Source organism: Mesocricetus auratus, unplaced genomic scaffold (assembly GCF_017639785.1).
Source record: "Mesocricetus auratus isolate SY011 unplaced genomic scaffold, BCM_Maur_2.0 Super-Scaffold_100022, whole genome shotgun sequence".
Lineage (NCBI taxonomy): Eukaryota > Metazoa > Chordata > Mammalia > Rodentia > Cricetidae > Mesocricetus > Mesocricetus auratus.
In genome coordinates, this window is record NW_024429203.1 from 36,520,236 (window position 1) to 36,547,261 (window position 27,026).

Sequence of the window (27,026 nt, forward strand, 5' to 3'; positions counted from 1 at the left end):
TGATGGATGATGACAAATGAGGGTAGGTAGGGGGGTCCCTGAGCTACCCATGGCCACAGCTGGGGAAACTCAGCCATCAAAGCCTGGGTTTCTCCAGTGGGGGTGATTCTGAGGGCCAAGAGGATCAAGTTTCGGGCAAATGGTTCAGGGGCGGAGAGACTCCTGCTATAGGAGACACTGCCCCCACCCCGTGTGTCCTGTGGGGCCCCAGCAGCTCAGGGGCGCAGAGTTGAGCTTGGATAGAAGGGGGGGTGGGCTCTTCTGATCCCAGCACTGCAGGAAGGAGGTCTGGGGGTGGGCAGGAAGAGGGGCCGGACTGGGGCTGGAAGGGGGCTGCCTTCCGGGAGATCAAGCAGCGCCACTTAAAGCAGGTATGGGGACCCTGCTCAAGAGAACCGCGGTGGCTTCACAACCAGCCGGTCCCCAGGATCCCAGCCCTAGCAGGGCCGGGACTCAGAGAAGAAGGCTCTAATTGGTCAGAGGCACTCTGCGGTTCCCCAGATCAATCAAGGAGTGGAAGGAGTCCAGAAGGGGCGGTCAAGGGAGGCTCCAGGTGACGTGGGATTACGGCTGTGGAGGCTGGAAGGGGTGGGTCAGAGGGAGAGTCATTCTGAGGGATCAGACTGCAACTATGGGCATGGCAGGATACCGGGAGGTGAGTGGGAGCTTGAAAGAAAATATGAGAATTTTGCAAAAGTCACATCAGAGCAGAGCCCAAGTTCTGGGACAAGAGATGAGTGGGAAACCCTGTCCTGCGTGGTCAACAGGAGATCTGTCAGCAATTGGTGGTCAGCTTAGAGTTCAAATCCGCTTCTCGAAGCTGTACCATGGTGGTGCCACCCAGGGAGGACATAGGGGAAGGGGACTCCCAGCCTTACAGCTGTGCACTCTTGATGGCATTGTGTCACTCCAAATCTCAAGGCCTAGAAGCCTGAGTAGCATTTAGAAGCCAGTGGCCTTTCGTTAAACATCTCACCAAAAGGGAGACTCATTACTCCCTGAGAGTAAGAAAGTCGCCTTTGCCCTGAGTAAAAGTTCCCAGCATCCCTCCCCTGGTCCGTTCCAACTCACTCTCCTGGGAGAGGAAGAATGTGCCCCCCCCCCGCAAACAGCCAGCTACCCTGTTCTGTTTCACCCTACCCCAGTTCAGCACATGGTGGTGTAAGTGAGGAGGCATTCCATGATGCTCTGACCCTCCTGTTTGGCAGAGAAAGAAAGAGATAAAGAACACGCACATTAACTTCTCTCAGGTTTGGCAGCCAATGGACTTGCTTCCTGCTGTATGGAGCCAAGATAGTTTGGCCCCTATGTGTGTGTGTTTGGGTTGTTTGATGATGATGGTGGTGGCGGTGGTGGTAGTGGTGTGTGTGTGTGTGTGTGTGTGTGTGTGTGTGTGTGTGTGTGTGTTTGCGTGCGTTCTATGTACAGGTAGGCACACTCACAACCCTCTGCCTTGTTTAGAGCTGACTCTGCCTTTCTGCTTAGCTGCATGGTCTCTGGGGGGCCACCATTCAGCCCCACAGTAGACTGAAGAACCCAAGCGCCCTGTATCTTTCTGTGAGGTTGGGGTGTAGCTAAGTTTTGGGTGCTGTGAGACTTGGGGTGTGTTGCTAGATTTAGAGCCTAAGGCTGGGAGAGGAGGGTGGAGAGTGATGGGGGTCTGTGGGCTCTGGCTGCTGCTCACTGGGGCCGGGGCCTTCTTTCTCTCTCTCCCCAGGCTGAAGTCCGGGGGTTTTCGAATGAGTATGTGTGCTTATGAAGTTCTGAGGGGCCTCAGGGGAAGCACTGGTATTCAGGGGTCCTTCTGAGGTTCTGGGGTGCTGTGCTGCCCTCATTCCTGGCAAGCTGCTGTTGGCGCCTTCTGAGCTTAGCACTTTGCTCTTTGAAGATTTTGATAACCACAGGCGCGCATATGAGCCTCTATTCCTGGACACAAACATTCCTCAGGGTTAATCAGCTTGAACAAAAACACTGAGAGGAAGGAAGCCTTGGCCCAAAGCTTTTAGGGACCAGCTCCATCCCAAGAGACAAGGCTTCTCCCTGTCAAGCCCAGATGGCCAATGGTCTTAGCTGGAGGAGGTCTTGGCATTTTGGTTTCAGCCTCATCTCAGTCACCAGAGCTCACAGAGGCTACCTGGGGAGGGCAGCCCTACCCTCCCTTGCTCTCTGCTCCTTCGGCCTCTTGCATCCCCCTCACTGCTTACTAAGACACTCCATTCTTGTGACCATGCCTAGATCTCTCTGACCTCACATACCCCCTCTGCCAGGAAGCCCCCGAGGCTGTGTTTCCTCCCTTGCCCTCCGCTTTCCTCGGGTCTCTACAATTCTTTCTGGAAATTGCCCCTTCTCTCCAGCACCCTGTCCTGAAGGTAGAACTCACCTGCTGTTCTTCAGGGCACATGGGCCACTATGGAGCCAGCTCCCAGGAACAGGCTGGGCCTGTTGTTCAGGACTTTGCAGAAATCCTTCAAGGGTGCTCCTTACTATTCCTGGATCCCAACCTCTCTCTTTACTGACTTGCCCATATGGCTAGGCGATTTGATTTATTCCCATCTTCCCAGAGCTAGTCCTCTGGTTTGCAGGCAGGAAACTCTGGTTTGCGGGTAGAAGACTACACTATTCTTGTTTCAGGCTGAGGAAGGGCCTTGGACTTAAGAATTGGGTTTGTCTTCAGCTGGTAGCACATGGTTCCCTGGATGAGGGAACCAGAGGATAGGTAGAAGTCATGGGGGGGATCTGAATAGCCACAGCCAGGCTCTGTGGCTTTGATATGCTTTGATATGCTTGCTACAACAAGGTCTGGTGCGGTGCCTCCACATTCTCAGGCCATGGAGTCACTGAAGTCAGTCTTGGGGGAGAAGCCACAATAGAAGAATCTGTAGGCTGGATGCCATGGGGGTGGGGCTAAGACCCAACTGGAGTAAGGAGTCACTCAAGGCTGCAGGGGCAGAACCAATAGGGCACAGGTAGTCTGCCTCTCCCTAAATGTTTCTACCCACTGCCGTGTGGAAACCTGTTCTGTTTCCCCTGCCAGTGCTACCCTGCCCCAGGCACTAGCCCCAAGGCTGCTCCTGGGTCCATGCCAACAGAGAAAAACAAATTTTATACTTTTCTTATCCCTGCCAGGGACGTAGAGCTGCCATCAAGGTGGCTGCTTCATCTCCCTAGGGAAAAGAGAGGTGATATCTTGGGGTCTGGGGCAGCATTTATAGGAATCTCCTCAGGGGGAACAGATTTGGTACAGGGAGTGGGGGTAGTGACCACGCCTGGCCTTAGCAAGGAGTGGTCTATATAGCTTCACCCTTGAGTGGACAGAGGCTTTTTGAGACAGCCTGATGGGGATCCTGCCCTCCTTCCCCTCATGCCTAGGCTGCATATCACCTGTTCAGTGAAGCCTTTGCAGGATAGTCTGTCTAAAATAACTGGCCCTGCACTAACTCTCTCTCTTTCTCTTTCCTTCCCCCACTGTATTTTGCCCTCAGCTCTGATGTTTTACAGTGAGCTGTCCCTTTCTACCTCCCTATATGCTAAGTCTCATGGGATTACCCTGTGTCATCGGCAGGTGAGACATGACTACCACATAAGATATTTGGAATGAGTGAATTAACAAGGTTTGGGAGGTAGCAGTGGACCCCTCTAAGGCAGGACAAGGTTGACAGAGGGATCCAGCCAGAAGTGTCTGTCTTGTTCAGGTGGCTGGCCACTGTCCAGGATTGAGCTCTCTTTATTAAAGGTATCACAGGAGGCAGGGTTAAAATCAGTAGGGGCTGATTGCTCTCTGTGCTGAGTGTCTGTGACCTTTGAGAGGTGAAGGACATGCTAGGCTCTGGCACTGGCACATAGTAACCTTATGACGTAGGCCCACTAGTGGAGAGGATCTACTGGAACAAGGACTCTTTTTGCCAGACCGTTTCTAAAGTCTGTGGTCTCGAGGCCAGGCCCTGTCCTAAGGGAAAGAAAGAGAGCAGGAGACTCAGAAGCAGGGTCCTGCCCCCAGAGAGTCTACAGAAGGCCTAGGGGCTGGCTTTGCCTGAACCCTGAGATCAGACAGGGCTGGTGTAGGCTCCTGCATTGTGTCTGTGAAAGGTCTGTGAAAGGAATTCTTCCGTGGCATCAGGAGGGACGTCGAAGCCTTCTTCATAGAATACAGGTCCTTGGGGAAGGAGTCAGAGAAGGTTCATAGGGCTCAGGCCCCCATCAGGCCTGACAGGCCTGACTGGCAGTGCAGAGGAGAGCTTATGAGATGGAGGTCCTGTCTACTCTGAGCTTTCACCCTGGGGCTTCTCTAGTGAACAAGCTCCCCTCTGCTCTGTCCAGGACTGCTGACCAGCTGGTCCTTCAGAGTTCTACCCAAAGGCGATTTTCCTCAGGAATCCTCCTCACAGCCACTGCTCTTTTGCCAAAAACAGTTCCCCTGGGGCTGATCAGGACACCCCATGGCTTCCCATTGCAACCCCCAGTCTTTGGGGTTATTTAATGTGTTGACTGGCTAATACCCTGAACTGTGAGCTCTCTAGTCCCAACATCCAGAACAGTACTGGCACGTAGTAAGTTTCTGTTGAAAGAATAAATGAATTAATGTTTTTAAAAGGAGGAGGGTGTCAGATGGCGCTGTGGGTAAAGATGTTTGCCACAAGGACCCACGGTCTGTCTTACTAGGACCCAAATGATGGAGAGTTAATTCTTATAAGCCATCCTCTGCCATGGCATGTGATCCCCCCCCAAACTACACACCCATAAATGAAAATACATTTTGTAATTAAAATTACTTTAAAGCCTATCTGGGCAAGAATGACTCACATTCTTTCGGCATCAGTGCTGGGGGTTTGTGGGTCACTGAAGGACTGGGAACCTCAGAGTGTTAGGTCCTGAGCTGAGAAGAGCTCTCTCTCCCCTTTGTCTGCCTCTTGCTCCTCCCTACAGGCTGGGCCGGGGAAGGGAGGGGGCAGCCAGGGGTCCCGCTCCTCTGGGAAGATAGGAAACCCTCACCCCTTCACCAGGGCTGGAACAAACATAGAAGCAGGCAGGGGAGTTCATCTTCTTGCAGGTCTGGTTTGAGTTTGAAGGACTCATTTCCGCCTGTGGGGGTGAGTTATCTTCTTGTGAAATCAAGACACAAGAACAAAAAGGTTTTACTAGGGTAACACGTGTGTTCTCCCTCATATATACTCAGGAGACCATGTGGATAGGTTCCTCCCTGTCTCTGGCCAGCCTCAGCAGGGTGTTGTCCTAAGATGCCACGATGCTGGGCTCTGCAGAGGGGCTGTGCCTAGGGGGGAGATTTCAGGGCAGGTGCTAGAGGCAGACATGCGCAGGGTCAGCAGCTATCCATCTGTGGGAGCTCATCAGGAATTATGGTGTGTTCCCAGCACTGAGGCTGAAAAGGTAAAGGGGCAGGCCAGGGGCAAGCGGACACTGGTGGATGGTCTCCAGGGAGCCTTGGCAGAGAGGGGAGGGCTTGTGCTGGACCCCAGGGCAGGAGGGGTGGGGAGCCCAGCTGTGGGACAGACCATGTGGAGCCGGCCACAGCCCGCCCACCCTTTCATCTCTGCAGCTCCTTCCTCCTTGGTCCCCCTTTCTACTCTGTCTGTGGGTCCATCTGGGTGGGCTTGGGGCGGGGAAGGAAGGGGTCTGTGCAGGCAGTTTGCACTAGGGAAATTTTTGAAAGTGGACCAGCTGGTAGCAGGTCAGTTGGCCCACTCGGTGCTCTAGCAAGAGCCTGGAACTCCAGGGGTGCAGTAAGCTCTGTCAGACCAAAGCAAGATTGGGTGGGAAAAGACATAGAGGAGACTCCTGGGTGCCTCCCCACCCTCCCCCCACTCCCCGCCAGCCCTCCCCTGACCTGAAGTCCCAGACGGCTTTTCCCAGAGAGCTAAAAGCAAGAAAGTAACCTTTGGGATTAAGAAGAAATGTTCCTTTGTTTCGGGTTTTCTTTCTTTCTTTTCTTTCTTCTTTTAAGCCTCTTTTCACATTTGTATGCCATTTTTTTCTTTTCTGTCTCTCCCTTGTCTGGGTTCAAGGAAGAAGGGCTGGAGCATGGCGTCCCAGGCAGCAGAGGATGGGAAACAGACCTCCTCCGAGGTGGCAGATGAATTCATGAACTGGTACATTGCGGAGCCTCTAGAGCCTGAGGAGGAGGTGCAGCCAGAGGGGTAAGTGTGGCATTTGGCTCAGTCAGCCATCAGAAAGGGTTATGGTAGAGAGGTTGCCAAGATGGAGGCAGAGAGACCCCGGGTAACACTGGTTCTCCCATTTATCTTTTGTGTGACACTAGGTAAGTCACAGCCTCTCTGGAGTTCCAGCTATCTCTAAACCAGACAGCAACAGTTCTTGAGGGCTTGAGGTCATCTGGCCTGTAGCCAGTCAGGATGAGAAGCAGTATGGTGTCACAGACCTCTGTGACAGGTATAAGGTTTACACCTGGGGCTTTACAAGCATGGGAGAGTCAGAGACCCTAGGAAGAAAACTTGGGGAGTCACTGAGGAACCCTGGGCCCATCTCTGGACCACTCTGAGTGGAGTTTAGGGAGCTATGGAAGGAAAGGAGGCCTGGTTCTCGCAGTAAATGCACAGGCTAGCCCAGGGAGGACGTGTATGCAGTCCAGCCATGGCGTCCTGAGAATTCTTGGCCTCGACCCTTCCTATCTGTTTAGTCTGGGCACTGAGGTTTTCTGTGGCATGGCACTCTTCTCCCCTGAGACCCTCTGCCTCCGTGGCACCCTGAGCTCAGCTTTCCCACTGTATTGTTCCTGGCCCCTGCTCCATCTGAGGGTTTTTGAAGAACTGGAAAGGTGAGGCAGAGAGGTGGGGGTGGGGTGAAATGGGGTGGAGGGGAGGTACTAAGCCAGATGTGTGCACATCTGTTCCCCATTAAAATTTGAAACTGGAGAAGGAAAAAAAAAACGCTCAAGTGCTTCCCCAGAGGCTAGGGCTGCGGCATGGCTCAATTGGGGTCACCCAGCAGGGACTGAGGCCCCACCCAGGCCCAAGGGAAGGCACTGTTGTTTGGAGGACTTAAGGTTCTGGCCACCTGCAGAAGAAGTCTGTGGTCAGCAAGGCCCTCGTGACCCTCCCTCCCCCAGCATCTCCAACATGGCCATGCAGGCATGGACTAGAGGAGGGGACTAGGCTCTCCAAGGAAACCAAACTCCTAACTTGGGGTGAGAGCCCAATCAGAAACCTTGACCTTGAAAATGTCAGGGACCAGGCTGGGCATGGGCTGGAAGCTAGGTGCCTGCAACTTGTTGTGTTGTTGGAGAGTCTGTGCAGTCTCAGAATAAGGTGAGTGTATGGTGGGAACTGGGTCTGCAGAGAGGAGGGTCTGCAGAATGAAGGGATTATTGCAAATCGGCTTATTTAGAAAAAACAAAACAAAATAAGTCTAGTCACAACCCTACCTCTTACTGCCCCCCCACCCCCGCGATGAGGACGGGAAGCTGTGAGTACAGGGGATTCCCTGGGAGATGAACTTGGGTTCACCTCGGCCTATGTGAGTCAGACACCCCAGGGGTATGCTACTTCAAAGCTTTGAAGACTTCCAGGATGCAGACTCTCTGTACCTTAGTGTACCCTTGCACCGCAGGATGGAGCTAGGGTGGGGCCCCAGGTCAGGATGGACTCAGCCATGGACTTCTAAGCTTGAGGCCTCTGCCTTGCACAGGCGGGCTCCACAGTGCCTCCCATACCATCTTTAACCTCCCCCTGGCCTCACTCTGGACCAGCAAACTGAGAGACTTGTCTAGTGCCAGCCATGCTGTCTTCTCCTGCTCAGGCTCTTTCCACAAGCCGGGGCAGCCTCTTCCCTTCTTTTCCAATGGAGATGCCAACCCTTTGTCCAACTCAAGTCCCAAAACACTGGAAAGGTTACTTTTCATTGCTGTGATCCAGTTTTGACCCCTCAACCTCCTTCTCAAAGCCTGGTAGAACTTTCTGTCCCCTCTACACTCTTTAGTGCCTGCTTGTATCTCTCCTGGGAGGGAGTTCCTTGCCTTCCCCATGGTAATATCTAAGTTATGCTGTCTGATCAATCTCACAAAGCCTGACTCCCCCACCCATGCCCAGTGAACACATGAAACCAAGGTGTCAGCAACTTTGTGTTCAATAAGGACCAGAGGTTCCCCAGATAGGGCCCTAAATAAGGTTTCCAGGGTGGAGGTGGCGTTTAGTTTGTTGTGGGCTCATGAGAAAGTAGCCACATTGCTCAGGGGACAGCATGCTGCATCCCTGTCCTGGTAAGGCTAGAAGCCCTGGGCTGAGCAGAACTGGACATGGAGAAGGGTTTAGGGACTTGAGTGGTGCTCCTGAGGCCCAGAGACTGGTCATACTGCACTTGGGAGTGAGAGGCTACAAGACCCAAGCTTAAACAATGGATATCCATCCCCTACACCCCTGTGTGGCAAGCATGTTGCCTATGGGAACAGCCTTACTTGGGCTGGAAATGGTACAGGAGAAATCCATTTGACTCCTCCGACTCAACGACGAGCTCAGGAAGTCCCCAGAAGAAAGCCAGATGGAGGGAGAAGGCCAACCCAGCAGATGGTCCCGGGGCTCTGTGCACCTCTTTGCGCAGTAGCATGCTGGTGCCTAAGAGGGTGGCCTAGCTTCCTGGCCAGGAAAGTCAAGCCATAGCAGACCCCTTTCAGCTCTACCCTTCCCCCACTCTGTACTCCCTACTCCTCACTGTCCTCCCCCACCTCCCCATCCCACACACACCATACCCCTATCTTCCCAGGCCTCACTCACATTGGAAACATCCCTTTGGTTCTCAGACCCAAGCTGGGCATTCTGGAAAACTATCCCAGCCCTGGCACCCAGCCTGTCTTTAGCTCAAGCTTTCTCTGCCACGTGACCCAGCCATGGAAGTTGCAGCATTCATGGTCCTCATTGGGCCTTCCTTCTGTGTTTAACTACATTCAGAGCAGGACCTCTGCCAGTCCCCCAGGGAGCCTCTGTGGTGATTAGGAAAAGGGACACTTCATTTAGTGTGTTCAGTTCAGCAGGCAACAGAGCATGGAGAACTGTATGGCCTGGATTCCAGACTTAGGTCCTTGTGTAGTTAATACAACCTGTTTTGCGGTACACCAAAGCTTTTAATGCGATAGAATGCAATGTGGAAAGAGAAGGGCAGTTCCGGATCCATCAGGCACCAGAAGCAAATCAGACAGGACTAAATGCTGGACTACTTGATGGTAGGCTCAACCTCTGTTCCCCAAAGGGGTCTATGAGGCTCGGAGCAGTAAGGAGTCTCCTAGAGGGGGATGAATGATGAGGACCTTGGAGGATAGGGATTGTTCGGGTGAACAAGAATAGACATTCAGACCAAGTTTGCGTACTCTGCATTTCCCATGATTCCTTTGTCTCTAGCCTTATGGCATGGCATAGGACCAGCACAACACAGGGGTATGCAGGTTCAGACTGACCCTGAAGAGCAGAATTAGGCAGGCTGGGGTAGAGGTAGAGGGAGGGAGATACTGGTGAGGCCTCCTCAAACACTAGATCCAGCCAAACCTGTCGTTGTTCCACAGGGAGGAGTACCCCTGCCAGCCCAGTGTGTCACCTGTCCTGCACCACGCCTGCCTGGCCTCGCTGTCAGTAAGTCCAGCCCACCTTGCCACCAGCTGCCAGTCCAGGCAGAGGGATTTATGTTCCTATTTGGGATGATGCTAAGGACCTAGTGCCCTCCAAACCAGAAGTACTGACCAAGTCCAACCTCGCAGACTCTGCCATCTCTTAGCCAGTCCCCACGATGTCACCTGAGCATGCATTGGGTGGGCAGGGAGCATTTTGAGACCTGCAGGGACAAGTCTTGGATCTCTGGGAAGCCCGATACCCAAGCCTCCCCTGCTTTCTTCTTCCAGCTCCTGGTTCTCTTGCTGCTGGCCTTGCTGGTGAGGCGTCGCAGGCTTTGGCCACGATGTGGTCACCGCAGGCCCGGACTGCCCAGGTTGGTGCTAGCTCTGGGAAGCCCCACTTGAGGCCCAGCTGACAAGGCTCCTCTGGGAGGGTGGGTGGCAGCTCTGACTTCAGAAGCACCCCCGTCTCTCTCAATCTGGAGCCCTCCCCACCCCGCGTTCTTGGCTTAGGCAGGTTGGTGTGGCAGAAGCAGGTGGAGGGGCTGCTCCGCCCACCTGCGTGAGTGTTCAGGAGGTGGGAAAGGAATTCCAGGAAAATGAAGGCCCTGGTAGGCAGCTTAGAGTGGCCATAACTCCTGTTGGAGCATCAATCTCTTCCCTTGAGGACATCCTGGGATCACGATTTGTGAGCATTGCAGCTCCCATGGCTGCAACTCCCTTTTCCCTTTGGCTGTGTAAAACCCACTTCAGCGAGTGAGGCAGGTGCCACTCTGAGGACACAGGCCTGGACTGGCTGAAGAAGGAGACAGCAAAAGTCAGGAAAGGTGGCGGATGCACGTCCTCTGGGAATCGGGGACTTCTGTGGAAGCAGCCCAAGATGTAGGGAGAAGTCAGCTTGGCTGGGGAGTAGGATGAAGGAGGACAGACTCTTAGAGAACCAGACAGCTGGAGTAGAGAAGCAGGGACCAAAAGCCTGAGACAGCCGTGCCCGCTGCCTGCCCTCTGCCCTGGTCCACACCCAGTCCAAGGAGGCGGTCGTTGCACAAGGATGTTATGACTCGCTGTGTTCTCTGAAGGCCTGCCAGCCCAGACAGACAGATCTACTCCCGTGGAGGTGGCTGTTTCCTGGAGCTCCCCTGGTGGGAGGAGCACCAAGAGCTTGTTCCCACCTGCCTTTTGCCTCAGGGTCCAGCTCAGGATGGGTGCTAGGCTCTCCACAAACATGCTGACAGTGACTGGGCAGTGAAGATAGACCGCCGTTCTCCCCTTTGGATAGTAGACTGACTGCTTCACAGTTTAGAGGGCGTAGTGTGGAGGGGCAAAGGCTTGAAGACTGAGTGCTTTCCCTGCGTCCTGTCTCTGTCCTTGCAGCCCTGTGGATTTCTTAGCCGGGTACCGATCCTGGACAGTGCCCACTGCTGTCTTTGTGGTCCTCTTCAGCAATCTGTGCCTGCTGCTGCCTAATGAGGAGCCACTGCCTTTCCTGGGACTCAAGGAAGATTCCAGCCTAGGTATCCTGTGCAGGGAATCCTGGGTTGGCCTGATGGGAAAAGGCAGGGCGGGGTCCTGGTTTATTTGTTAAGGTTGGCTGGGGGAGGTGATGGCAACAGGAACGTCTGTCAGTAGGGGGTACTCTGGCCGCAGAATGACCTCTTTAGATCAACAGTCTCTACAAAGGGTGGAAAATATTAATAGCTCTAGTTTACAGTAGGGAGAACTAAGGGTCAGAGAAGAAAACAATGATAAAATAGTATTTAGTTTGCTGAGTACTTACTCAGGCACCATGCTAAGCACTTCTCGGTTTGCCTTTGCTAAAACACTGTGGTTTTTTCCTTTTCACAGACGAGGAGACAGAGACATCAAGAGGTAACTTGACTGAGATCATAGCCTTTGCTCCAGCCCAGGCAAAGTGGGCTCTTACCCCCTGAAGAAGCTGAGGGTCTTGGGAGGTAGACAGGAGAGATGCTTTAGCGGCTATGGTCCAGGCCCTCCATCTTTCTCTCCATTAGCCTCTCACTTGTTTCACTTTCTAGGGCCCTGGATGCTACTGGCCCTGGTCTACTATCCAGTCCTTTACTACCCTCTGGCTGCTTGTGCCACGGCCGGGCACAGGAGTGCATACTTATTGGGTACTGTGCTTTCCTGGGCTCACTTTGGAGTTCAGGTCTGGCAGAGAGCTGAGTGTCCTCAGGACTTCAAGGTAACCCTGACTCATGGTGGCCTAGGGCAGAGGGTGGACTTTCTTGGCTCTTCTCATCTCTGTCCACATGCCGGGCTTCCCTGCTTCCCTCCATTATTCTTAGGCTCTCCTGCCCTTCAACCCACATCTGTGCCAAGCTTTGCTGCTCTGGGGCTGATGCCTGGGGCAGGAATCCGGGCCCTGACCTCGGCAGCTTTCAGCCTAGGAGGGCAGCGTGAGGACAAGGAAGTCTACAGCATCCTTCCCTGGTCCCCAGTCTTCCTTTGGGCAGGAAGAATAGACAGAGACAAGTGCTGAGTGGGGAGATAGCCTCAGAGGTCTAAAGAAGACATATAGAACCCCAGAACAGCTTCTCTGGCTGCTGTCTGGTACCACAAAGCTCCTCATTCCAGAGCCTTGGCTTTCTAGCCAGACAGCCCAACATTCCAGGTCATAGTGTCATTCACTTCCCAGTCACCTGCTCATTTCTTCAATCACTGTCTTCATCCAACACACATCTTCAGGTGGGAAATACATGAAATAAGAAGTCCCTGGCCTTCTAGGAGCTGTCCTTCCAGAAGAGATACAATACACAGCAGGGCAATGTTACCTGGTGCTAAGTGATCAGAGAAAAAGAGTCGCTTATCTGAGACTGAGACTTGGTTTCCCCACCTATACATGGCATTGGCAGCACCAATCTCTCCAGGAAAAGTGAAGATTAGGAAATTTTAAAAATTCCAAGCATCATGGATCTCAGCTTCTTGGGAAGTTGAGGCAGGAGGATCCCTAGTTTGAGGTCAACTTGGACTACATAGTGAGAGCTTGTCTAAAAATAGAAAACAAAGACCCCGAACACCAAAAATTAAGAAGCTTTTTTTTTTGCTAAGGAACTTGGATATTGTTCACCACATAGAGCTTGGCACACGTCAAACTCTCAAGAAACACACACACACACACACACACACACACACACTGTAAATTGAAAAAATCAAATAAATGAACATGGAAGGAGCCAACCCAGCAAGGTCTCATGTGGGTGCTGGGGCATGTACTAGACAAACTATACTAGACAAAATTAGGTCTTTGTCTGTCTTTATTATTTATTTAACTTTTTAAAATGTGTATGAGAGTTTTATTTGCACATATGGACACATGTATATGTACCACATACTTGCAGTGCCCATGAAGGCCAGAAGAGGGCATTAGGTACTCAGAACTAGAGTTGCGGACAGTTGTGAACTGCCATGTGGACGCTGAGAACCAAATCTGAGTCCCCTGGAAGAGCAGCCAGTGCTCTTAACCACTGAGCCATCTCCCCAGCACCCTTTTTGGTCTAGTTTTCAATAGTGCCTGTCCTAACATGCAGGGAGCACAGAAACTGAGAAACTGGGTGGCTGGTGTCAGACCTCACTGAAGTCCATGGGAGTATAGGAAGGGCTTGTGCCACTTTCTTTAGGTTCTGTTTAAGCCATTAGGGCACAAGGTTGGGAGATGATCTAGTCTGGAGGCCCTAGAACCAGAAGGCTTGCCATGGTTCCCAGGCCATCCCCAGGGCCCTGAGTGGGGTGGGAAGGGACATGAATCCTGGGAAGAAGGCAGATGGTCGGTCTGAGTGTCTGTCTGTCTGTCTGTCTAGATCTACAAGTACTACTCCTTGCTGGCCTCCTTGCCTCTGTTCCTGGGCCTGGGGTTCCTGAGCCTCTGGTACCCAGTGCAGCTGGTGCAGAGTGTCCGTTACCGGATGGGAGCAGGATCTCAGGTAAGCACACTCCCAAGTAAAGTTGTACCAGGGCTGCCCTGACACCTGCCTGCTCATGTCTATGTCTTAAAATTTCATCTCTCTCTCTCTCTCTCTCTCTCTCTCTCTCTCTCTCTCTCTCTCTCTCTGAGTCAAAGGACAACTTTTGTGAGTTCTTTTCTTCCACCATGTGGGTCCTGGGGAATCAAATTCAGGTTGTCAGGCTTGGCAGGTACTTTTACTCTCTGCCAGCCCCAGAAAAAAAATTTTTTTCAGAATAACTGTTTTGTGTTGTGTTCTATTCCTGTCCCCAGGCAGAGGCTGGGCCAGGTTCTTGAAGGTCCCCAGGGCACTGGGCTGTGTGTAGAGTGGGGTCTCAGCAAAGCAGAACCGAATCCACGGTTTCATAGTTCTGTCCTTGAAACCCTGGAGGGTACCATTGGAACAATGAGCTATCAAGAGTCCTGTGACTCTGCAGGGTTGATGCTGGACTGGTTCAGAAAGCTCGTTCTGAACTGATCTGAACCGTTGATGATGTCAGATGCACGGCAGGGGGTGACTGGTGGAAGGGGCTTCCTGGAGGAGGCAGAATTCAGTGAGAGTCTGAAGGAGAGGGAGGAGCAGGAGTGGGAGAAGAGCAGGCAAAGGGAGGAGCTGGGTGAAGGGGCGGGGCTGTGCTTTTCACACCCACCCGTGCCAGGGCAGACCTCAGCATGTAGGAGATCCTCCACGAGGCTGAGGTTTTATCTGTTGGTAGAATGCTTACCTGGCATGCTTGAGGCCCTGAGTTTGATCCTGAGCACCAAGTAAACTGGGCATGGTGGCTCCCAGAACTTTAGAGGTGGAGGCAGGAGAACCAGAAGTTCAAGCGCAGCCAAGGATATAAGAGTATTTTGGCCAGGCAGTGGTGGTGCACGCCCTTAACTCCACTTCTCCGGAGGCCGTGGCAGGCAGATCTCTGAGTTTGAGGCCAGCCTGGTCTACAGAGTGAGCTCCTGGACAGCCATGGCACACAGAGATATTCTGTCTTGAAAAACAAAACAAACAAAAAACCAACCAAACAAAGAGGGGGGGTCGTTTTTTAAAAAGAAAGAAAAGAAAGTGTTGTGGAATTGTTTGGAGGGATGGATGCTGTAGATGGATACCTCATGACAAGACGGCATTCTCGAAGGACACTAAGAACTTATCCAGAAGCTCCTGAGCACCTCCCCTGTGCCAGGTGCCTGCTGGAATTTGTGACTTCAGAATTTACTCACTGGGACCCCCTGCAGGCAGTGCCCTGAGATGTGTACCGCAGCAAGCCCAGACAGCCATGCATTGAGTCTGTAGCCATGGGGATATAGATGAAGAGGTCACGAGACCTAGGGAGTGGGGAGACCAAGGTGAGGGCCAGATGGGGTAAGGCACAGGCTGGCGGTGGGGGGAAGCAAGGGCAAAGAGATGGGGGAGAACCCAGCTTAAACTCCGCCTCACTGAATATCTCTGGACACAAGCACCGACTTGAACAACACAGCCTTCCCCGTGCCCCCCCCCCCCGCCCCGTCCCGCTGACCTAGGGCTGGTAGCCAAGGAGCAGGACCACCCAGGGTGGCGTTCTCCTGGGTGCTTACTGCTTGGGTCACAGATTGGCAGAGGGGCCTTGGAAGGCACTGAGCTGAAGCTGGCAGAGGGGAGGGAAGCATGAGGACTGGGGAGGCCCCTGACTCTTGGTTGGGTTCCAGATCTGCTATCCACACATAGCAGGACCCTAACTGCTCACCACTTTTGCCTTCCTGATGTTTACATTCTCTCTGTGAAGCCTGGGGTCCCCCAGAGGTCACAGTGGCTTGGGTACTTGTACTTAGAGACACCCACCACCTCCCAGCTTCCCTCTGCCCCCCTCTGTCCCATGGCAAGCCTCTTCTCCGAATATTAAACACTTTTTGGACGTTAGTCAGAAAAATTTAAGCCACAAGGGACCCACTCCTACCCTGGGTCCCCAGGTTGCCATGGAAACAGGTAGTCATTGCCTGTATTCTCCCACTGATCCAAGCAGAGGTTCACCCCACATTCCCATGGGTCTCTGCCACTGTGTAGGCAGCTTAAGGCCTGGAATGTGGCTTAGGTAAATCCCATTCCCCTGTGATCTCCCTAGAGTAAGCAGTAGCAGGAGGGGGACCTAGGGTATGTACCCTAGACTGGCACCATCTTGTGTCCTGAGCAGCAGTGAGTCCATGGGGCCCAGGCTTCCCTTGGCAGCAGTCCTGGCTAGAAGATGCCAGAAAACTGAGATATGACTAAGAGGAGGGTCTTAGGAAGAACTTCCCAGCATTGCAGGCTTTGTGATAGGAGATTGAGTGGTCTTTATTGTGGAGAATGTAGCTTTCCAGGGTATGATCCTTGTTCCCATAGCTCATAGGTCAGCCTCCCCATATTGTCCCCACTGTCCTAATCAGGAGACATTAAAGAAATCACTTGGTGTCCATTCATCCATTCAGCATCCTTGGCTAGGGCCAGCTGGTGGCAGATCACAGCCATTTCAACACTTGTCCACACAGGGGCTGCAGACCAGCTACTCTGAGGAGTATCTGAGGGCCCTCCTCTGCCCAAAGAAGCTGGACAGCCGGTAAGGTCTGGGCAGACCTCAGCAGGCAGGAAGATGGTGGGGTTCTGGGAGCTGTGGGTGGGAGGATGGGGCCAGGGAAGAGCTGTGGAGGAGGTTCCTGGTAGTGGCATGGTTCTGGGAAAGATAAGAGTGACCCAACTTGGATGTGGCCTTGGAGCAGAGGGCTTCTCCTGAGGCTCCACCCACCTGGATCTGTCTGCAGCTCCCGCCCCATCTCCAAGCATAGCTTCCTGTCTTGGGCCTGGGCCTGTTTCCAACACTCCATCTATACTCCACAGCCAGGTATGTGGCATAGTGGAAGCCCAGGGTTAGGTTGAGCCTTTGCCCAGAGAAGCTGGTGGGACGGGTCAACCTATTCCTCATGTGTAGGCTCAGCTGCCAGTGCTGGTCAGGGAGTACACTGGCCTGGCCTGAAAGGGATGGGACCAGAGCCTGGGTCACACTGTTCTCCTCATGCCTTCTTCTGGTGATGATAGGGTTCCACCTGCCCTTGAAGCTGGTGATCTCAGCCACTCTGACAGGAACAGCCACTTACCAGGTATGTCCTGAAGTTTGTAGGGTCCTCTGAACCTGAACCCCTCACTTCAGCCTCCAAACCGGAGACAGCTCAGGCCTCAATTCGATCCCCAGGCATGCCCCCCCATCCAATCAGCTGTTCTGTGTCTCCTGGAAACACTGGTCTGTCCAGTGGGAGGGATGCCAGCCCTCAGCAGGTTCATGTGAGGATTCACAAGTTTCAAAGTCAACATAAATATGGATTTAAATTGTACCTCCATTGTTTACCTCTTGAGTGACCTTCCTGAACCTATTAGCCTATCTATAAAAGAGAAGAAATAAGCCACTTTTCTATGTTGGGAAGATTTTGTGAGTGGTCATGTTGAATAAATCACTACTACCTTTAGCATAACTCTCAAAATCAAACTACCAGGGACTAGGGCTGGAGCTTCATTGGTACAGTTCCTGCCTACATGTATGAAGCCCTGGGCTAATCCCTAGCATCACAGAAGCATATGCCTGTAGTCCCAGTGTTTAGGAAGTAGAGACGGGAGGCTCAGAAGTCCAAGATCTTTATAGTCCAGCTAGAAAGTGAGTTTGAAGCTAGCTTGGACTAGAGGAACCCCTGTCTCAAAGTACAAACAAGTAAGCAACAACAATAATGATAATAAAACAAACCCCTGGGATGATGTAGGTCTGGTTTCTCTCCATTTTACAAATGGGAAATTGAGGCACAAAGTTGGAAATGTTTGTATTTTGAGTCTTAGGTAGACCAGTAGAGATAACTGAATAGCTGTATGGAGGTCTATCCTCGGCCTCCTGGGATAAAGTCATGCATTCATGTCCCATTCTGTTCGAAGGCAGAAGGACCCAGTCTCAAGGCAGTTGGGACGTGTGGATGCAGCCTGCCACAGTCTCCCCTAGTAGACTAGGAAACACTTTTTCAGGGTGGCAGGGCCTGGTATGCACATAGCTGGTTCTCCTCCCGAACCTCATAGCCGGGCTTTTCCAGGTGGCCCTGCTGCTGGTGGTGAGCGTAGTGCCTACTATCCAGAAGGTAAGGGCAGAGATCACCACAGAAGTCTCCTACCTGCTGGCTGGCTTTGGGATCGTGCTCTCCAAGGACCGGCAGGAGGTGGTAAAACTGGTGAAGCATCACTTGTGGGCTTTGGAAGGTGAGCTTGCCTGGTGTCCCTAAAGGCAATAGCAGGACGGGATACAGGCTACTAGACCGGATGACAGCCTGCCGTGAACACACAGGATGCCTTTGGTCATGCACCTTCCTACTCCTCACCTCAAAATGGGGCGGCTGGCGCTTTCACATCCCTAAGATCATGATCCTCGTCGACCTCTGACATCTTCCCTTCCCCCAGTCCCAGTGTCTTTGGCTAGCTGTCCAGCAGAGAAGCCCATGGCTGTGTGGCTTCAGGGTGGAAAGGGAGGAGAAGACACGTAAGTGGGATGGGGGCTGGGATTTATGGGCAATCCTCTTGGCTCAGGCTGCACCTGGCAGAGCACCCACTTTCCCCTCCCAATCCTTGTCTACCGAGACGGTCTCTCCCTCTCCCTGACTCCCATGAGATGAGCCTCAAGCCAGGGGACAACACAAGCTGTCCCTTCAGTGGTCTGATAGGCCTTATGGCTACCTTCCTACCCACCCGTACCCTCTCCCAGCAGCTTTGTGCGGGACACATGGGGAGGGGCCAGATTCTGGTGGTACAACCAGACACAGTAGATAGGATGTAGGTCTCCTGAAGTCCAAGTTAGGGCACCCTTCCACCCTGTTATAAAGCCTGAGAGTCATGACTCATGGGACCTGTCCTATTGGTTCATTTGAGGGTCCCTTGCTGAATGAGCATTCTGGCTTTGGGGAAATAGCACACAATGGTTAGAGCTTAGGATGCCAACATTGCAGATGGATGTGTGGTTGCTTTACATATTTTCCTGACACAATCCCAGGGCATGCTGGTAGTGTAGGACAGAGAATGGGGAATGAGCTGTTAAGCCCTCCCTGAACAATTCCTGTGAGAGAACTTGTGGGCCTGCTGTGAGGGTCTAGAGTACGGCTGGCTGGCATGTGGGTTGAGGAGAGCATGTCAGCTGCATCCATGATATCCTTACACATGTGTTCAGAGCTCTCTATCCTCCATCACATTCTTACATGTGTATTCAGAGCTCTCTGCCCTCCATCACAGTCTGTGGACCTGACTGTCTCAGTGTCTCTGTGTGTGGTGAGGTATGTGGGGGAGAGAGTTGAGAAGAAGGGCCCCACCCAGAAGAGATAGGTAACAGGTGGCAGCTCCTTCACTATGACAGGTGCACGTCATGACTCTCTGGGGTCTGAACAAAGTCACTACTACAAGTGCAGATGGGTTTATGGCCAGGGCCATTCTGGGAGGTGGGCCACAGCAGCATGGCCACCAGTGGGAGCTTGTGATTGTCACAAGGCCCCTTCGAGGGCCAGCCACATTGGCAGGAAGAGGGGAGCCGCAGGCAGATGCCAGGTAGGAATCTCCCATTGCAGGGGTCATAGCAATGTAATCAACAAAACCAAGGTGAAGGCCAGGCCTGTGGCTCCAAGATGCCTTCTCTTTCTTGTTCCTGGGCAGGGTGGCATTGTAGAGGGTGTCACCTCGTGCTGGACCTAAGAACTTGAGCTGGGGCCTAGTGGTTTCCCCTTAGAGTTTGGTATAGGGGTCAGAGGCTGTGGAAAATCCAGTTCGTCTTCCCCGCTCTCTCTCTTTCTCATCCAGCATGTTACATCTCGGCTCTGGTCTTATCCTGCTCATTGACCTTCCTGCTCCTGATCCGCTCCCTGGGCACTCACAGGTCAGTGACAAACCCTGACACTCCAGTGCAGAGGTAGGGCAGAGATACAAGTCCTGCCCCCTTGACTGCGTGTGGTGGGGTGAGAGGGTGGGCCTTGTCTGCCCCGGGGGCATGTTTAGATGTCCTGGAGATCTGTGAGTGGTACAGGGCATGACACATTGCCAGGACCACCAGGGAGTTTGCCTGTGAGAAGGCGACCTGGGAGGGCTGGTAAGGAAGACTCCAATTCCGATGGTCAAAGAGAGGCAAGCTGAGGGACAAAGGGTACCAAAGGCAGGAGTGACTGCATGAGTAAGGGCAGAGAAGTGGAAGGCGGGGGTAACAGGTACCCCAGAAGGTAGAGAGGTACTGGGGAGGTTTTTCTAAGAAATGAGCAATGCAGAGAGCTGGTCCCCCTACTCTGAGCACTCAGCAGGCCTCACCGTTCCTACTCAGGGACTTAGACCACAGAGCTGGCTCTGCTTGCCCTGGCATTTGAGGCCCTCTGCCTTGCCTGCCTCCCTGGTGGCCCATCTGGATTCCAACTCCATCATTTCCAGTGATGGTTCCAGTTGTGCCTCTATTTGGGGTCTTCTAAGCCTATACAGACTTTACTTCTTCTGGAGGACTGTTCCCAGACTGTTAACCTCCAGGCACCTGCAGCCCTAAGGTTCCCTGCTGATGGCCAGATGCTTGCCCTGGGCTGCCATTTAGAGGTACTGCATTGTCCCCCGAGGTCACTGTTCTCATTCCAGGGCTAATCTTCAAGCACTGCACCGAGGGGCTTCCCTGGACCTGGGCCCCCCACTTCAGAGCACTCACCCCTCTCGTCAAGCCATAGTCTGCTGGATGAGTTTCAGCGCCTATCAGACAGTCTTCAGCTGCCTCGGTGAGCCCCCTTGCCATGTTCCTAGAGCTGGCCCCGGTAGGAGGGATGGATACTTGGCAAGGGTCTTCCTGGGCTGGGCAGGGAAAGAGCAGTAGGAGGAACCTACTCCCCACCCTGCTGGCTCTCAGGAAACTTGCTCCGGGTGGCAGTGCAGGAGCCCCCAGAAAGGGGAGCCCTTCACATGAATGTACACCTGGGTAATTGTGGGCAGAGTGGAACTGCGTCTGGATATGGAACATTCAAGGCGGCACATGGCTGCTCCTGCAAGGGAAAGCTGTCCATAATGGGCTACATGGAGGTGAAGAGTTCCTCGTTCCCGGGAATGCAAGCAAGGTTCCGTGGGCATGGGAGGGCTACATAGCAGTGCTGCCTGAGACAGTCTGGACAGATGACCCTCAAGGACTTTTCTAGACCGTGTCTCAAGTTCTCCCCTTAGACACCGCAGTGCACAACACTCTTGAACTGTGAGGAACTTGGCCTCTCCTGCAGGTCCAAAGGCCAAACCTGGCTCTGAGATCTCCCACTCTCCCCCAGGGGAGGAGGGAAGGTGATGCAAGATGGAGGAAAGAGTAGAACTAAAAGTTGTGTTCTCACCTTGGTCAACCTTAGACCTCCCAAGTCTCCCAGGTGACTGTGTGGCCCGATGGCTTCCACAGCCACACTCAGTCCCTACAGGTACTAAGCTCTGATTCAAAGGCACACACATGCTCATTTAAAAGGTGATTTGTGCCCCAAAACTCAGGCTCAAGTTGGGGGCAACACCATGGATTCTGAGGTTACTGGAGTCTTACAACAGCCCTCCAAGGCAGGGACTATTATCCCTATTTTATAGAAGAAAAATCCAGGGCTCAGGTGGTGACATGGAATGTAAGTGGCCACAGAAGCTTCCTGGAGTGCACAGGTAAGCTGGCTCCCACAGAACCTTATTGTCCCCTTGTCCCTTCTGCCCCCTGCAGGGCTCCTGGTGCAGCAGGTCATCTTCTTCTTGGGGACCACCATCCTGGCCTTCCTGGTGCTTATGCCTTTGTTCCATGGCAGGAACCTCCTGCTCCTCCAATCCCTGGAATCCACGTGGTAAGTGAGGCAATGATCAGGGACTCTGGGACTTTCCATAGGGCCTCTAACAACACCTCTTTCCTCACTCTGCCTGCATACAGGCCCTTCTGGTTGACTTTGGTCTTGGCTGTAATCCTGCAGAACATAGCAGCTCACTGGATCTTCCTGGAGACTCGCCATGGTTACCCAGAACTGACCAACAAGTAAGATGACCCCTGAGTTTGTGGTTCCCTTGGGTCTCAGGATCTTCTCTCTTTCTGCAGATTTTGCCTTCTAAAATGCCTCTTTCTGGGGCCGGAGAGATGGTTCAGTGGTGGCTTCTCTTCCAGAGGACCCAAGGTCAATTCCCAACACCTACACAGCAGCTCACAACTGTCTCTAACTCCAGTTTCAGGGAATCCAACACCCTCACACAGACAGATTCACACAAAACACCAATCCACATGGGATAAAAGTAAAGTAAATAACAAACAAATAAACAAACCAAAAAATTAAATGCCTCTTTCCTGTCTTTCACAGAGTCAGTCTTCTCTCAGGAGATTTTGGGGGTGCTAAGAACCCATGGCCTTGCAAACCCAGGGCCTAGGGCATGGTAGACACACACTCTATTACTGAGCTCTGCCAGGACCCTTTCTTGCTTTGAGGACCGCTGATGGTCTCTTCTTCACAAGCTCATCCTCACTTGGGAGCAAGGGTGTGAGAAAATCTTGGCTCCAAAGTAGAGCCCGGAGTTTGTGGACAGGGGGAGCAGAGGAGGAAGGTGGGAACACTAGGGTTATACAGAATCAGGTGGAGGGATGACTCAGTTGGTAAAGTACTTGTCGTGTTCGCTTGGGGACTTGGATTCAGTTGATTCTCAGCTCCCACATAATGGTGGCACAAGCCTGGAGGATCCCCGGGGCTTGCTGGTCAACTTAGTCTTGCCAAATCAGTGAGCTCCATGTTGAGTGAGAGACCCTGCCTCAAAAACCAAGGGAGAGAGTGATAGAGGAAGACACCTGCCAGGAAACTTTGGTTTCTCTGGGCGGTGCAAAAAGCACCTCCAGTAAATGTCAGTCACTGGATAACAGCATGCCTGGAGCACGGGGCTGTAGCACGGGACTGGGTATGGGGACGGCCTGCTTCAGCCTTTCTCCTCTCTACCCCCAGGCGCATGCTCTGTGTAGCCACTTTTCTTCTCTTCCCTATCAACATGCTGGTGGGCATGGTAGTGGTCATCTGGCGGGTGATTCTCTCTTGTGTGTACAACACTGTTCACCTTGGTCAGATGGACCTCAGCCTGCTGCCACAAAGAGCTGCTTCCCTGGACCCAGGTAAGGTCACCAGGTAGGGACTGAGGGCTGAGCTGTCCAAGTAGTTTCCCCACCCCGACCTCTGAGCTGATCTGTGCATGTATGCTTCTGTGTGCATGTGTAGCAGGTGTGTGAGCATTGCAAGGCTCTGTGGTGTAAGGTCATGTGCGTGTGTGCGTGTGCGTGTGTGTGTGTGTGTGTGTGTGTGTGTGTGTGTGTGCACTGCCAGGGCTCCACAGGTGTGTACAGTGAGTGTTCTGAGAAATGCCAGAGCTTCTTGGTGCAGAACAAGCCTGTGCAGCAGGGTGTCTGTGGTGTATTCTAACAAAAGTGCCAGTGCCTGTATGTAGTGTGTGTGTGTGCCGTGCTTGGTCGGATGCCAGTGTGTACACATCTCCCTGGATGCCTCTTGCTGTTTCTGGGTACCTCTAGTCTGCCATGGGTTCCCCACACCTCAGCAATCTGTCTCCAACCTATCCTAGGCTATCGCACATACCGAAACTTCCTGAGGATTGAGGCCAGTCAGTCACATCCAGCAGTCATAGCGTTCTGCACCCTGCTCCTGCATGCGCCAAGTCCACAGCCCCGGCCCGCACTGGGCCCCCAGGATGGCCTCAGACAAGCAGAGGAAGAAGAAGGTACTTCTTCATCTGGGTTGGGGATGCAGACTCCCAATTTCTCAGGAAGGAGTCACAGGAGGCCTCTCCAAAATAGTGAGCAGCAGGAAGTCTCCCATCCTCTGTCCTTCAGTTTCCTGTTGTCACCCTCCTGACTGGGTCTCAGGGTAATTCTTTAATGTTGACTTGCACACCCACGTACCTTATGTGTGCACAGAGACTAGAATGACTGTCCTGACTCTCCTTCCTGGCTTCCTCCTAGAGAGAGACAACACCTCCTTCTCTGCCCAGAAGGTCTATGGTAGAAGACCCTAAGCCTCCCCTCACACCTTCAACCCCCCACCTTCTGCAGTCTAGCCTGACAGCTTCTAATTCCTCACAGACCTCATCTCCTCCCTCCTCTTCCACCAGCAGGGTGGTATGCTTCTGCAGCCCATACTTCCGCCATTCCCAAGCTAGCAGCTGGAACCCTGGCTGTGCCTGGAAGTTTCAGACCCCTCTCAGGTCTGGGGCCAGTGGAAGCTTGGCTGGAACTCACAGAGCACTCTCTCTCTCTCTCTCTCTCTCTCTCTCTCTCTCTCTCTCTCTCTCTCTCTCTCAGGGATGCAATTGTTACAGACCAAGGACCTGCTGGCCAAGAGAGCAGGACCCAAGGGCAGCCAGAGTAGGGCCCGTTGGGGTCTGGCCTACACGCTGCTACACAACCCAAGTCTGCAGGCCTTGCGGAAGTCAGCCCTAAATGGTGCCAAGGCCAATGGCACCCAGCCCTGAGGGTGAGGAAAGCCATGCCACCCTGCTGTATGTGCTGAGGCACATTCCTGTCTACCATACTCCCTCCCGTCGTCCATGTCAGCATTCCCCCTCCCCCAGTGGCAACTCTGTCAGCCAGCAGATCCCTGCGGGATCAGGAGACTGGAGTCACTGTGTCTACACCACCAGCCTCAAGAGGACATTGAGGACGTTGGTCTGTGCTTGTCCACCAGGCTACCAGCTAGGGCTCTAGAGAAACCAGATGGTGGGCTCTCATTCTTGGAACTGGCAGAACAGGGGTGGCCACATTTAGGCCTCTCCTTCCGGCACTGGCTCTGCCCTCAGCTTGCCTGCTGGGCCTCACTGAGGCCCCTCTTGCTCACTGCTGAGGACGAAAGGTCTGGATATCTCCCATCCCAGCTGGCCCCACCTCGGTCCCAACCCTCCCAGCCTGAAGGTGGAGCCTGTGTGGGTTTCTTCTCTGCCCCAGATTTCTCCTTCCTCTCTCTTCTTACCACCCTTCCCTGTGCAGCCAAATCAGACTCCAAGAGGCCCCACTGAGCTGCCAACTCCAAGAGCTACATATTTTTGTAGTTTTAATGCCGTTAGTTGTCATGAAAGAAGTTAGTGTGTTTTTGGTAATAAATGTGCCCTGAGGAACATTCCTCCTTATGGGGGAGGGCTCTCAGGAGAATCACCTACACTGTCAGTAAATGTAATCCAAACTTGATTTGGGGGAGTAGGAGGTTACTTGGGGTGCTGGGATGGATACCGGGTGAGGATAGAGAGAACCCCCTGTTTTGTGTGATGATGTCTGGGGACCCTAGGATGCCATTCCTGGACTTCCGGGTTTTAAAGGACAGGCAGGATCTGGGGAGAAGAGGTTGCAGGAATGATAGATAGAGACTCTAAGGAATAAAGAGAGGAACAGAGAAGAGAAAGCTGTCGTTCAGAGCAGAGGAGGCTAAAGGCAAGGCCAAGGATGCAGGGGGACATTGGAGATGCAGGCACATTGGGGTCCTGGAGGAGACGGAAGATGCATGAATCAGAGAGATGCTTTTAATAGGGTTCACCATGCCTCCCCACTCTGTTTGGGTCAGGGTCTCTCAAAATCATGCCTGTTTGTTCCCAACTATAGATCAAGCACATGCAAGGGTCACCAGAGCTACCTCCTAGCTCCTTAAATCCATGTTCTGAACTGGTCAGGGGCCAAAGAAAGCATGTTCTAAGGTCCCCCTCAGCCCACTGCAAAATGTCTTCTATGTGGGGATCAATAACCCACACAGACACAGGAGGATGACTCCAACGCTGCCTCTGCCCTTAACAAGGAAGCAATCACAACAGAATCTAATCTGGCTGGGTCACAAGACAAGGGGTCAAAGGAAGGGACCTGATTCACACTGAAGGTGGGAAAAGATTCAAGAAAACATCTCGGAGGAGGATATGTAGAAAACTGATTCAGCCAGATGAAGATCAGGAAAAGGGTGTGTTGGGGGAGGGGCGGGCATGGGTATGTAAAGATGGAGGTGATGCAGCTTCTTCAGGCATTGTACGAAACCACACATGGGGTGGTCCACATGGGAGGAGTCAGTCAGAGGGTCCATGGCTGGCTGGGAATTCATGCTGTACTCTGAGGACAGTAGAAGCCTCAGAGCAAAGCAAAGGAGTAGCTAGTTCACTTGGACACAAGAGTTCCCATGCTGCAATGCCCAAGTGGTAAGTGACAGGTGCTAGGTGGACCATCAAGACACCCGGCCTGCTCAGGGGTGAGTGGAATGGGGATGCTGGGCTCCAAGTCAGAACTGTCAAGTCCAGAGTCATTCGACCTTTAGACACTGCCTTTTCTTTGTGTTTTGGAAGATATGGTCTCATCTAGCCCAGGCTGGCCTCAAATTTGTTATGTACTGTAAGAATCTGGTCTTCCTAACTTTATTTTCTGAGTGCCCACCTCCTGGGTATCAAGATTACAGACATGCATCACTACTCCAGGGCCTCACACATGCAGGGCAAGCACTCTGCCAACTCAGCTACCTTCCTGGCTCTCTGCCACTTGATTTCTGACACAACTGAAACCCAGAGATGTGCCGTAACATACCCAAAGGAACACAGCATATAGGATATGGGGCCATCTTGGTGCTTCCTCTTGGATGTGAAGACATTCTTGACTCCGGCTGGCCGATGGCTAACAAAGACTCAGCATGAGCCACAAGTCAGGAAAGGATGAGGGTAGAAGGAGGCCCTGCATGTGGACCCCAGTGTCGGGGAGGGCCTGGCCAGCTGCCAAGCTCACAGCTGCTCCTCCGGACTCCTCAACCTCTTGCCTTCATTCTGCTGAGTTCAGCAGTCCTGGGGCTCTGGGAAGGGAGGCAGACCTTCCCCTGAGGTCACCATCCCGCCCCTTCCCCTGAGGTCACCATCCCTGTGTGTCCACATCCAACCTTCAAAGGTGGAGAATAGGGAGACACCTCCAACCCAGCCCAGGCATGGCATTCTGCAGCGTCTCCACTGGCAGACCTGTCTACAGCCCCACCGCTGTGGCTAGCCCCCGACTCCCAGTTCTCCCTCAGGTCAGAGGGTTCTACTCCGTTGGAGCACCCCTTCTGGGCCATTTCCTCTTTCTAGAGGGAAAGCCCAGGTGCAGTGTCCCCTTCCTCCAGGCTGCCTTCAGCTTCTTTCTTGTCCTCTGTCCCCTACTTCCCTATCCTTCGGTCTCATTTCTTGCTCTGGTTCCATCTGACCCCAACTCTATTCCTAACACTCTTCTTGGGTCTACAACTCAAGCCTCTTGCCTTACCCCTTCCAAAACACAGAAAGGATGCCAGGTTCCCATCCCACCTGTCCCATGAGCCAGTTTGGAGACAGAAAATCTACAGCTTGCTCATGTCAAGGTGCAGCGATGAGTCTGGGCTGTCCTCCCTGCGATACATCCTACAGGTCCCTGTCTTGTGTTGGTACAACTCTCACATGTGGCTGTCCCATCTCTCATAAGGACTCTGATCCCAACAGAATTCCAGGCAGACGAAGGG

At 53.0% G+C, this 27,026-nt stretch overlaps 1 protein-coding gene across 5 annotated transcripts; it reads left to right on the plus strand.

Moving 5' to 3' along the window:
- Stra6 (signaling receptor and transporter of retinol STRA6) lies at nt 1-24,709 on the plus strand. Of its 5 annotated transcripts, none has more exons than XM_040729817.1 (19): nt 1-22; nt 6,021-6,152; nt 9,524-9,590; nt 9,857-9,942; nt 10,943-11,082; nt 11,414-11,437; nt 11,605-11,771; nt 13,387-13,509; nt 16,026-16,093; nt 16,296-16,375; nt 16,570-16,631; nt 17,601-17,763; nt 19,342-19,417; nt 20,152-20,285; nt 21,242-21,359; nt 21,443-21,544; nt 22,491-22,654; nt 23,116-23,271; nt 23,852-24,709. In XM_040729817.1, exons 2-19 carry the CDS (start codon nt 6,037-6,039, stop codon nt 24,019-24,021), a joined length of 2,016 nt encoding a protein of 671 aa, XP_040585751.1. In that variant the 5' UTR covers nt 1-22; nt 6,021-6,036; the 3' UTR covers nt 24,022-24,709. The 5 variants fall into 5 exon arrangements, with proteins under 5 accessions (XP_040585751.1, XP_040585750.1, XP_012968259.1 ...); XM_040729816.1 differs by lacking the exon at nt 1-22 and adding an exon at nt 606-655; XM_013112805.3 differs by lacking the exon at nt 1-22 and adding an exon at nt 5,151-5,385.
- Nucleotides 24,710-27,026: the final 2,317 nt, after the last annotated feature.

Bases quoted from the DNA above. Each gene is read 5' to 3' on its own strand.
- Stra6 (XM_005069606.4), top strand. From the start codon at position 5,977: ATGCCATTTTTTTCTTTTCTGTCTCTCCCTTGTCTGGGTTCAAGGAAG. The intron at 17,764-19,341 runs GTGAGCTTGCCT...TTTCTCATCCAG, and splicing joins TCACTTGTGGGCTTTGGAAG to CATGTTACATCTCGGCTCTG. The intron at 21,360-21,442 runs GTAAGTGAGGCA...GCCTGCATACAG, and splicing joins CAATCCCTGGAATCCACGTG to GCCCTTCTGGTTGACTTTGG.